The following is a 13,215-nucleotide window of genomic DNA, read 5'->3' on the forward strand; positions in this document are numbered from 1 at the left end:
AAGTGAATAGATTATTTGCCGTGAAGCCATTGCCCGAGAAGGCTTAGTGGATCGCTCTTTGGAAGTGTGTCACGGGCAGCTCACAGCTGGAGTTTTATGAGCCCCTTTAAACGGGGGAGTGAAGGCATTTTCTTCAGTGAAATAGAACAGATACAAGTGGCGAGTTTTTTTTTCCTTTCGGCACAGAGATTACGCGTGTTAATTTAAATAGAGCCAACGTCGCAGAGATTCCAGATGAGCATTAAAGGAAGGATCCCTCCAATTTCTTTTCTTAATTACTTATAGCGTACAGGGAATTCCAGATTAGATATACCCCGTCTCAGAAGATCTTGAGTTCGTTGCAGGAGACAGTGAAAGTCTATGTTCACTGTTACCAACAGCGGGTGGCCTGTACCATCTGGGACTCATTGTGTGTATGTGAAATGTATATATTCTTGTCCATTTGTTGCAGGTAGTGCTATAATACTTTGTCTATGATGTTTGGTATTGAAGTTGCTAAATGCTTGTCCATAGGTAACATCGTTGTGTAAATAATGTCCAGATATATGTGTTGATAAAATTCCTAATGAAATGAGCGTGTTTATCATACTGCATATTTGGCAACGTTTAACTTAAGGTAGTATTGTAACGCGACTTTCAAAGGATTGGGAGTGTAAATTGCCTATTTCAGTTCATACGATACTAGCAAACTTATATCATAATTTGATGCAAATTGAAAATATATTAATTCTTGGCAGGTAAACAGATTTACAGCGGGGTGTGTCCATAATGATTAAATATGTGTGTGATGTAATATAAGTGTAGAGTGAAATAATTAGAGAGGAAACGCCTCTCTAAGTCTGAGGTAGTGTGATAGTTCGAGAGGGAACGCCTTCTTAAGTTTGAATATTTAAACGTATAATGAAGTGTAGAAAAGGACTACCGAACATTTAAACGTCAAGATCACCCAAGTTACTATATGTAAGGTGTTTGTATGGCATACCCATGTAAATAATGTGTTTCACTAGTATAAGTAAAAATTTGTTATACAAGATATTGTCTCTCTTCTCATTAGTAATGAAATGGTGTTCCTCTCATAATTAACTTTTCCCCCTACTATAGAGACTATTACTAAAGGACTTACCGCCCCATCGGACTGTCCACAGACCCGAAAATGCGATACCGACTCAGCTGGCGAACTATTCTAGTAGGGGAGGGTGAGGCTTCGACAAACCGGGCTGAGTTCGAAGCTCACCGATGGTGCTCCATTCTAACGTCATATTTATAAACAATGGTAACTGGTTCATGTACTGATGCCTTGGAAAGGTTACATATTTGGCGCCCGACGTGGGGCCTTATTGTTGTTTGGGGCGAGCTACATATTGTTCTCGCGACGCATAATTTAGCGTCCCGTTGTTGGGGCAAGTTTGTAAAGCCCTACGGCACCATAAATATTGATATAGCCAATATTAAGGCACAAGTTCGAATACCACTACTATAAAAGGAGTACCTAAGGTAGTAGGATTATCAAATTGATTCGGTTAGAACTGAACGAATGGAAATACCAAATTTTACCCGTATATTAAATTTGCTAGGAGAGAGGAATACAAAATAGAATCAGAGCGTGTGAACGTGATAGGTAATATGGATAATGTGTCGGATGGAGTGCGTAAGCCGCTACCATAGACAGTTACGTCACGCGCAATGATATTTGAATGAGTGACGGGAATAAATTAAATCTAACGGATGTAGGGAGAAGAATGAAGAGATCGTGTACCATGTTAAGTGGAAATATACACGATGGTCACTCAGAAGTATGGCGGACCTGGAAAAAGTTATGGAGTTGTGTAACTTCAGGGGAGCAATAAAATGACCTTCCCATTGTTGAGGATAAAATGACTGGACTGAGTTCTTCAAATTCTTCTGGTCACAGGTTCATGCCGAAGGCGATGCGCTTGTAGCAGGCCTTGGTAGTTTAGGGGATTCATCCAATGTAAACAGAGTAGATATCGCGGACAAGAGTGGAAGCCTCATCACTCTTAATTTTTTTCTCAAAATGAACAGTGCAATGTTGTCAGCTCGAGACGGGGAATTGTCTGCTAAAGCATCTTCCAAATCTCGAGGCTGAAAACATCCAATGTTTATTAAGTGCATCACAATTCTGGCACACGTAAAGTACCGAGCCCATTTAGGTCGCGGATTTAGGTAATATTTATTTTAATAAAGGGCTACATGAATTTAATTTTTAAAAAAACAATATGTCGGGATAATGCTTATGAATTACGTGGGAAAATACTAGGGAAACACAAGTAATTGTTAGGAAGTGTGGCGCAGCTGTTTTGAAGCTAATTTTGGCGTAAAATGACTTGGTCATTTTCAAAAATTGCACACCTTCCTAAGTTTAGGAAACTGAATCGTATGAACTGAAATACCACGAGCAGCTTAATTCAGGGGGGCACAAATTTCTCAAGAAGTGAAGTATTATGGATGTGGAAGGTATTAAACAGTTGATGGCCGCCTTACTGGCCGAACAAAGTGAGAAGCAGGCAGAGCTTTTCAGGGAACAGAGTGCGAAGTTTGATGAGCGTCTTGCGAAATTGGAACAGGCTAATGCGGACAATAGTGAAAGACAGGCAGGACTTTTAAAGGAGCAGCTAAAGGCCGATAGTGAAAGACAGGCAGGACTTTTAAAGGAGCAGTTGAAGGCTGATAGTGATAGGCAGGCAGAACTACTAAATAAACTAGGACAGGCAACCACACAAATTGAAGAACGTTTAGACCAGCACAATAGTCGAGTAGGTCAGCTCACTGCACGGTTAGACGGATACGAGGCGTCGTGTAAAGCCCAAGGCGCGGAGCTCAAAGAACATGTTAACTCCCGCATTGATGACGTGACGACACGCATAGATTCCCTCGCGTTGAAGCTAGAGCAAACCAGTCGCCGTCTGGATGAGCGTACAGCCGAAATAGAAATAAAAATGACAGCTCAGGAAAGCAAAATGGAAGAAATGGAATCGAAGGTTAACGCCAGCACGGAAGCCATGATAGACCTACAAACAAGATTTGAGGACCTGTCTTTAAGGACTGAAGAAATGGAAGGACAAATAACGCAGGTTCGGGACGGCACAGAGACTAAATGCAAGGAATATATTGATCAGCACATGGATCGGGCGAAGAATGAATTGAACGTTACCGCCGAGGGAAAACAACGGGAAACGCAGGGAAAGGTCCAGGAGTTGAAGGACAAAATTGATAAATTTGAACTGAAGGCTCATAAAGCTACCATTAAATTAGACGTCCACGAGAGGCTAATCTTGGAACTCCAAGAAGAAGTAGAGAACCTCAAGACGCAAGAATCTCGAGGAGACGACCTGTTGAAGTCCATCTTGAACAAGTCCGATAAGAAGGACCAGGAACCGCCAGGAACGCACAACGAATCTGACTTGACGGGAAAATCAGTTCCAACCGATGAGAACAATCAAACTTGCTTTATGTCAGGACGTAGCTAACACCACAGGATCTTGGTTCGATCCCTTTTTACAACCTTTTGCGTTTCAGTCATGATGAACCTAAGAAATTCGGGTCCAATGCCCATATGACACCGAAAGGGTTCTTAAATGAGATGGACCAATATTTTTCCGACCACAATGTCCCCGCAGAGAGGCGCCTACGGATAGTTGAAAGATACCTCGCGGACCAGCCGTTGATATGGTTCAAGGCATTTAAATACTGCTTTGATGGATATGAGGAATTCTGGCGTAGGATTTTAGAGAAATACTGGGGCATCGAGACACAGCAAGGGTTACGCCTCGAGCTGTACTCACGGCGATACTCGGCAACTGGACAAACGAGGTTTTGTGAGTACTTCGTCCATCAGCTTCTTCGCATGAAAGAGTTAGACAGCCCACCTTCCGAGTTAGAGCTGATCTCAGCGATCGGGAAACAACTTCTGCCAAAAGTCCAAAAGATTCTCATTTCTGCCAATGTTAAGACTGCAGTAGAAGCTGAGCACATTTTGCGCCAGTTGGACCAGACAACAAGTGGAGGACATGTGAGACAGAGACACCATGAGACGGTGCACACGATAGACGTGAAATCAGAAGGAGGATCACCGAAACATCAAAATCAGGGCACGAGTACCGAAGAGAGAAGGGAAACTTACTCAACGTCGAGGGATGGTAATAGAAATCCTCCGAGATGGAGTGAGCCGAGAGATAGACGCCGTGAAGAGTGGAATTCCAGGAGTTATGACTACCAAAGACGACCTGAACGGAGAAATAGGTTTAGGTATAGTCAGGTCGACCATTGTAGAAGGCCATACGGTAGATGGAGAGGAGAGAGTAGACGGTCATGGGATAGACCGAGGAATATGGACAACCAGATACGGGATCGACAAGCGGAATCGAAGAGGTACGTCGAGCAGCTCCGAAACCAGCCCGCAAGAACTGACAAATGGCAAAGGCCTATCCAAGAGATGGCATCACCTGAGGAAGTTACAGGAGCTGAGAGTATCGAATTTCAAGCTCAAAGGGAACAAGACCGAGGAAACCGGCTGAACCCTCATGCGTCAGAATACTTCGCAGGGGGCGGAGCTGTTAAAAAAAGCAGAACTAGGTAGCGAGGAGATAGTTTCTCCACACATTAGCAACCATCGAGACGATTCAGACTTAGTCATTGTCACGATTGACTCATGGGAAATTCAACCCGAAGATTTGTTAGAGGATCCAAGTCCATGCTGTAAAAAGATTATCCGAGAACTTCCAGTAATTTATATTCGTGTCCAAGAGTTACGTGTACGCTGTCTAATAGACACAGGAGCTAGTGTCAGTGTAGTTTCAAGAACGTTTGTACGTGAAATACAGTCAAAATTCAAAATTCCGACTTTACACGTTTCCAAGGTGAAGGTGAGAGGCATCATTCCGGATCGCATGGCAGTATGTGACACGCAAATGTATTTGGATTTACAAATAGGCAACGCCACACTCGCACACCCGTTTCTGGTCATGGACCGAATGGAATACAACGTTATCCTGGGATCTGACTTTTTACGTGAATACAAGGCAGTCGTCGACATGGATCAAAACCATGTTAAGTTGTACATAAATATGATTCAAGAGAACGTGAAACTGAATGATAAACCAGAGACCATGGACTTCTATGGTCCGCTTCCAAAGGCGACCAGGGGGCTCCAATTCATTTTGGTGTGCATGGACGTCTTCAGCAAATATGTTATGCTGTGTCCAGTACAAAAAGCGAATACGCGTACCGTTGTCAACCAGATAAGGAATAAGATCATTCCCAAGATGGGCAAACCCGATAAACTCTTAACCGATCACAGATCGCAGTTCACATCAGCCGCGTTCCGTAGAGACATGGAGCAGATGGGAATTCAACACCTCATGACTTCGATTCGCCATCCAGAAACGAATCCGTCTGAAAGGATTATGAGGGAGATTGGAAAATTTTGCAGAATCTATTGCCCGAGACAGCATTGGCGGTGGGTAGATGTTGTTCCAACCATCATGGAATGCATAAACTCAACCGTACACGAATCGACAGGGCAGATTCCTAGCGTCGTGCACTTCAACGAACATCCCGAGAGACCATGGAAAGATGTCGAGCCATGTCCAGAAGATCCAAGACCATCAGTAGAGTTGAGGGTGAGAGATACGTTGGAATCTCTGAAGAAACAGGCAGAGAAGCGGTTACGACGATTGCGACGCAAACGATTCCACAGACCTCTACGTGTGGGAGAACTTGTATTGGTCAAACGTCCCGCGACTTCGGATCCACCACGGAAATTTTACCACAAATTTGCAGAGCTGTATATTGGGCCTTATCGAATAATTCAAAATTTAGAAAATAACGCGTACAAGGTACAATCCATGGATGGGACAACTGAGGCTATCTATAACGCCTCAAATCTAAAACTATACCATGTGCCAGGACAATTACCGGAGGAGAATCCAAATGATCCAGATGACCTAGAAGATGAAGGACTACCTCCAGAAGAAGACGAGGACGACGACGGAGTGGACGTCGCGGATGAGGAGGATCCTGAAGAAGAAATGGAGTAAACTACATGGAACTAGAAGATCACCATGGGATGGATGATAACATTGGCGAGTCGGGAGATGAAGATTGTCTAGCATGCACGGAAAGACGAGATATCATGACCCAAGAATACTTGCGTATCCTTATGTCAAGATACGCTCTAAGACAAGAAAATGCTATCCTACGATACACTCACATTTAATAACACGAGAACCATGTGATTGGTAAGAAAAATCCCTACCCGTGATTTTTCTTATTTTAAGCAGGGGAGGGATGTGACCGTTCACAACGTCACCTATGGTATGTCATGATATCCAGGAGATGAAATATGCCGTTTTCCGCGTCATTCTACGATAAAAACTGCCCAAGTTAGAATTTTTCTGCCCACTCCAGGACTCGATTTGCAATATCCAGAGTCGTGCGACCCAGCTCTAGTTGCTGGTAATTAGCAGCAAGGCGGTGCAAGAGCGCTTGTACTCGAAGTTTTCTCACTCCCACCGCGAGCGAGATGGAACGATATGCGTTATCACGTGACAAAGAATCTAGGTCACTAGCTGAGCCCAGAGAGTACATCCAACGTGAAAACTAACATTATACCCTGTTTTCCTCGCTTATTCACCACTGCCAACTTAACGCATCCAACTGTTTTATTTCTGTTAATTTTTATAAATCGCAAAATACCCAATGGATAATTCAGCGCAAACATTCATTTGAATCAGGGAATTTTACGCATAATTATGAGACCGAGAAGTGCTCTACTTAACTGACAGAGCGGTAACTACGCTGTAAACAAGGGCGCGTCTTAATGACCAACAGATGTTGGACCCTAACCGTGAGAGCGAACACAAGGAATCCCCTGTGCTCGTCATCATTCACCGCCAGAGACTAAAGGACGCTTTTAAGATTGCTTCAGAACCTACAAGGTTATTTTAATAACAGTCACTCAGTGGAGATGGGAATACAGGAGCTACATTTTGATACCCTGTTCGTCACTGTACGTTGCGTATTAACGGACCAACGTGTGAGAAAGGATTGCATTTTTTCCCCCACCCTCAGCATTCGGGTCTCTAGCGTAGCGCGCCTATATATTCAAGAGCTGAGAAGGAGACACTACCCAGTGCATTTGCAGTGTAGCGCCAGTACGGTAGTATTTCGTCGTGGTTTGTGTGCGAGTCGTTTGTGAAGAAATAATCTTGTAATTTGAGCAGTGTAATACAGTGATTCATTAAAGTCTGTGAGTATGCGGAAATAATCACCCTCTGAGTGAGATGTTAGCGTGTACAGTGTGCCGCAAATTAATAAATAGGAACGGTACGAAACCGTAATAACCGATGTCCGTGTGTAGAAAAGGTCGTACATCGAGCCTCCTATGTGTCTAAGTTAATACGGCTCAGTTAACATATATAGGGACGTACTTAGCGAAGTGGGTGGAGCAAACGTGCTTGATATCAATATGAATTACCAAGAAAGTCAGTGAACGGCTCAGTGTAGACCTAATTGAGGACAGCGCCACGTTAAAGTAATCCGTAGTACAGTTGAGAGCTCGACTCACGGCTAAGTGCATTAGAACAGGCCTGAACTAGTATCATGAATACGAGAATGCTAATACATTAGTGGCCTAACCACTGTCGTTTCTAGGGAAACTAGTGAAATTTCTGGGCCTATAATCGCTGCCTACAAGAAGAATAGATAAATGAGAAGGGATTAATGTCGGGCTTCTGGGACATTACCGACATTGGGTTGGAATGCTCGTGCTATTGAGCAAATCCAACCATATGTTCAAATTGTGGTGTGTAATAAACTAATGCATTCAATTGAGATAATTTCCCCTCATTTACATGTCTACGAGAACGCCGGAGTGAACGCCGACGTCCAGTTGAATGCCAGAATTTTACCTGTGTACCGGAGTGAACGAGTCATCTAGCTGTTTGCCGGAATTTCGTCTGGTAGCCGAGAACGTCTGGAACGTCGCTGTCATGTGTATGACCTGCCAGGAAGTCATCATGGGTCTTCACATCCCCGATAACGTGATGCAAGCAGCTTAAGTCCATGGAGTGCCCTCCTGTAAAGCTGTGAACGTGGTATCCAGAAGGCTGAGTACATTTCCAAGTATTCATATCTTTGAAGGTCGTGTCCCATTGTAAATATGTAGATTTTTCACTTATATATAACGTAGACTGCAAGCACGCCATTTCAGAGGGATAATAATTATAATTTCATTTTTATTTGGGTCTTTTATAGAATACTTTCTTCATGGTTTGGGAACGACCATATTTTACTTCCATTTTTTTTTACAAGGGTTTGATAATGCATGACGTAAATTTAAGGACCTCAGATTAATTAAGTGTGAAGTACTGTCAAGTAAAAGGGCTTAAATATTCTACGTAAACGACTCCAGTTATCATCTTTCTACAGCCAATAGGAGTCCTCAAAGATATCTCAGTAACTGATTTTTTTTTTTTGTACTTCACAAGCTCTTAGGAAATCCTCCTTACTAGAAATTAAAACTGCTGGAACAACGAATGGAGCATGAGTTTGGGGTATATATCTTACATCGCTAATTAGTTCGCGAATGCGCAAGTTAATTTGGGCCCTGGTGGCAGGAGATCATCACTGAATTTGCATCGTGGTCGATGTACCGAGAGGAAATGAAATGGCTGAACAGGCTGTAGCCATAATATATATTGTGAAATGAAATGTGAAGTTCCCTTGGAATCTGTCATTAAGATACGCGAGGCGCATATCGCGGTGTGAATATGTTGATTACGGCCGGATATAGGGCCGTGATTTGTGTGATGCCATGGTGGCCAGTATTGAAAGAAGTGAATAGATTATTTGCCGTGAAGCCATTGCCCGAGAAGGCTTAGTGGATCGCTCTTTGGAAGTGTGTCACGGGCAGCTCACAGCTGGAGTTTTATGAGCCCCTTTAAACGGGGGAGTGAAGGCATTTTCTTCAGTGAAATAGAACAGATACAAGTGGCGAGTTTTTTTTTCCTTTCGGCACAGAGATTACGCGTGTTAATTTAAATAGAGCCAACGTCGCAGAGATTCCAGATGAGCATTAAAGGAAGGATCCCTCCAATTTCTTTTCTTAATTACTTATAGCGTACAGGGAATTCCAGATTAGATATAGTGAAAGTCTATGTTCACTGTTACCAACAGCGGGTGGCCTGTACCATCTGGGACTCATTGTGTGTATGTGAAATGTATATATTCTTGTCCATTTGTTGCAGGTAGTGCTATAATAGGCATCATAATTAAATACACAATGTTCAGTAGTAAACATATACTAAGTCATAATACACTTCATGATTTAACACACGAAACAACTCACAAACACGTCTCTTGACAGGCAGTAATTCACGATCAAGCTTGCCTTGCATCCCTGGAGAGCTTCCAGCAATATTTTTACTGCAATGTGTTCACTGAAGAGTGAAAGCAGAAGTCGACGGACTTGTTATGGAAAGTAGTGTAGTATCCGCTAATTTCTGACGGGGAAAATAATGATATCTTTGTGGAGGCCTATTTAAGAATATTGCTAGTACACAAAATGTTTTAAAAAGGAAATGGTAATATGATTTATTTTACAATGTTTTATGACAGAATATACAAGGTATTTGTGAAAAAATACACAAAATATGCAAAAACAATATTTGCAACCAAATAATAATTTGGTTTAAATGGGTATCAATTTACACATCCTAATACGGAATCATAGATGAATTATTCCACTTATCCATCAGAATCTTTAACTGGCCATTTATTTAAAACATAACAAATCTCATCAGTCTTTAGGAGAATCTTGACTAACCCATCAACTGCAGGTTCTATGAATTCTGAGATATTGATATATTAACAACATTAATCTGATCAATTTTGATGGCTGAGGGAAGCCTCGAGTTACTCCACTGAGGATCTACCCTCAGGACTACATAGGCTCCATTTGCAAAGAGTTTATGAAAGGGAAAGGAACCTTTCCTATACAGTGCAGGGCAAAGAAGATCCTGGTACATGTTTTCAGGATCTTGAACATCCCAGAGGTCTCCCATGCTGCAGCCATTCCTGGTAAACAAAAGAGGAAAAATCAATATTTAGCAACCTCAAGACCCCATTATCATAATAGTATTTGTTGTCATGAATAAGGCATTGTTAAAAAAATAGAGATTAATATAAAAGTGAAAAATATAAACTGAAATTTAAAAAAAAAAAGTTCCTATAAATATCAGGTTACACACAAGTAGTTTCCACGAGAAACTTGTGAATTATACAGTAAGGGTGGCTCGAGAATGCCCCCCAACCTGTCCTCAGGCTAGCTGGCTTACTCATCCCTTCCAGAAAATACCGACGTGGGCTTCCTTCACACACCTTTCTAAACATGTTCACCGGAACAATCGCCTCGCGTAGATGTTGCACAATGTGGTGGTGGGAATATGTCAAGTGATCAGGCTGGCCACTCCACAGATCCTCGATGGCCAATCCAGCACTGAGGAGAAACTTAATAAAAGAACACCCAAACAATATTGGCAAAGTGTGGTGGGACACCAGAGTTTATCAAAGTTCTGTGTCCATTGAAGTTGTGGGATGACAGTTTACCTCTGGCTCTTTAGCTACGTTTCCCCCGCGATGAACGGGCCGATCAGTCTTTTGTACATTACGATGCCCCACACCATCATTCGCGGGGACTAGAAATCATATTCAATGGCGGCAATGGGGTTCTCTGGCTGCCAAAACACGCAGTCATGTCTGTTGACTGATCCTGATTGGTGAAACTCGGCCTCATCAGTTCAGACAATACTCTGGATAAGGTCAGGGTTCTCTTGAAACTTGGTTAGCATTAACTCAATAAATTCAAGTCGCCTATCAACACGAATAAGCTGAATGACGTCAGCTTTATGTCGCTCAAAATTCTCCGCAAACTAGTCCTTTAAATGTCCAGCAGAGCCGACAAACGGTGGGCAGACTTCGATTTCAGGAGACTATGCCAGTTCCTCAGCAACAAGTGCCTGTGCGTCGGCAGTTCGTACAGATCTTGGGTGACCAAGATGCTTGGGACTCAAAGCACTGGCAATTTATGTGGAAAAATGTGTACCTGCAGACTGTTGGCGATCCAAACTCTTCGAACATCCTGCGCTGAACTTCCGGTACATCGTTAATAACTGAGAAAAGGTGCAAACATTTTACACGCTGCTCGATTGTCAACCGATGTTTCATGATGTTTCCTCAAGCGCACTAAGTAAGCAGACTACTGATCTCGTTCGCAGCTTATCATATGATGCTGCCATCTATCAACAACTAAAGGTACTTTCCCATATCCCCGTGTGTTGGTGAGTCTAGCCTGCTCTACAGAATATCAGAATACAGAATGTTAATTGTTCAAAAAGTGGTATTTGTCCTGAATACCGTCCAGGGTAGACTTAGCAGAATGAAATGCCGGGAAACTCTATCAAAAAATAATAAAAATGGAAAACTAGATGCTTAGGGTTTTATAAGTATAGTCCATGCGCTTGTGCAGTCCAATAAAAGAGAGATCAATTTCTATTTAAGGAAGGTCATCTAGAAAAATGAGTGAGGTTCTGCTATTTGAGGGTATAGAACACTGCATGACAGATCATCTGGTTAACACCCACTGTGCTTAGTGCATTACATATTTTACACTGTTCCATACAAGGATTGGTGCATGATCAACTGATGTAACTAGCTGTAGTGCCTGTCATTGATGGGACGATCACATTGTTCCCCAGGTTCTGAGGCGCCTTGCTTCCTTGCACTCTGGGACCCTTTACAGTTTCATATTGTTTTCTTTGTTGCTGAATTTGATTTGATCTCTTCCTTCTGGTATAAAATAAAGCTTAGTGTCAGGTTAATATTTTAAAAAATACTGACAGGTGTACAAAGCCTTTAAAATATTGCCAAAACAATTTCCATAGTGACTCTCTTTACAGTCTATAGAGCTTGGACTTTCTCATAACTGCCACTGATATTTACCTCATTATTCATTTTATCAACAAAAAAAAAAAAAAAAGTGAAGACCTAAAATTTTCCATGAGCTATTTTTGTGTAAAACCAACCGTAAGGGAGACATCAAGTCCCCTTGTGAAGCACCCCCTCCTGGTGAAATTTTTGGACAACTTATACCTAAGACCCTACTCAAACGTTTTTGAAACAGCAATATCAAGTTTCATTAAAATCCACCCATGCATTTTCGTGTGATGCTGTACCAGAATGAAATGCAGGGAAACTATCAAAAAATAATAAAATATAAACAAAACAAAATAATAATAAATAAAAATAAACAAATATTAAACTGAACTCAACATAGGTCATTAAAATGACATCCGTATTCTTGTCGGAATACAATATTAAGGCCAACTCGCCTGGTAGTAATGCTATCACATGTAATGCTTGATCACATGAAAAACCACACATTTTCTCACTTGTAATGAACAATACCATGCTACCATTTTCAGTGCTAAGTACCAGAGCTGGACTGACCAGGTTGCAAAGACGGTGAACACTCCTCTGCTGCATTCCGTTAAGTGTGCACACTGCCCATTCCATTCAGCACTTCAGAGTAGAGATCGAATAGCTGGAATACTATGATGAACCAGTGTGTCACGTACCAGTAGTAACGTCCTCTCAAACCGGTGCCGTACTTGGAAGCTAATACCCCATCCACAAAAATGCGGCCACATGACCATAACCCTACGTATATCTCCTCTACCGATATCATATTACCTAATGCAAAGAGGAGAACTCCACCTAATCAACACTTTTTTATTATCATTATTATTATTATTATTATTATTATTTAAAATACAGGACCTGTTTCGACCCTAGCAGGTCATCCTCAGCTGTACATACATATAACACATCATACAACTGCAAACATTACCATATTTAGAAAGGAATATCATGTGACGGTAACATGTCAGGTTGTACTCATGAGTAGGGCATTCGTCAAATTGCGCATCTGAGAAAAGTGAATATTCCTAAACTTAGAACTAACTTATAAGTATTCATAAAATAAAAACAACATGTGCACAGAACACTTTCATGCTTGTGAATGTTTGAGTTTATGGCTTGCACTGTTTCTTAATTTTTCAGTTTGAGTGCTATCATTAAGTCTAGTTGTCCACAACTGTGCATTATATTAAAAACTCAATGGCTTGAATTGTAATACGA

The 13,215-nt window shown here is 41.8% G+C and overlaps 1 protein-coding gene across 1 annotated transcript in view; it reads right to left on the reverse strand.

The window, feature by feature from the left end:
* Positions 1-9,588: 9,588 nt before the first annotated feature.
* LOC136864820 (protein C-mannosyl-transferase DPY19L1) overlaps positions 9,589-13,215 on the reverse strand; it is a 573,453-nt gene continuing 569,826 nt past the window's right edge. The window contains exon 14 of the mRNA XM_067142260.2: positions 9,589-10,095. Coding sequence (XP_066998361.2) covers positions 9,861-10,095 — 235 coding nt within the window. The 3' untranslated portion in view covers positions 9,589-9,860. The remainder of the gene's footprint in view (positions 10,096-13,215) is intronic.

Source organism: Anabrus simplex, chromosome 2 (genome assembly GCF_040414725.1).
Source record: "Anabrus simplex isolate iqAnaSimp1 chromosome 2, ASM4041472v1, whole genome shotgun sequence".
NCBI lineage: Eukaryota > Metazoa > Arthropoda > Insecta > Orthoptera > Tettigoniidae > Anabrus > Anabrus simplex.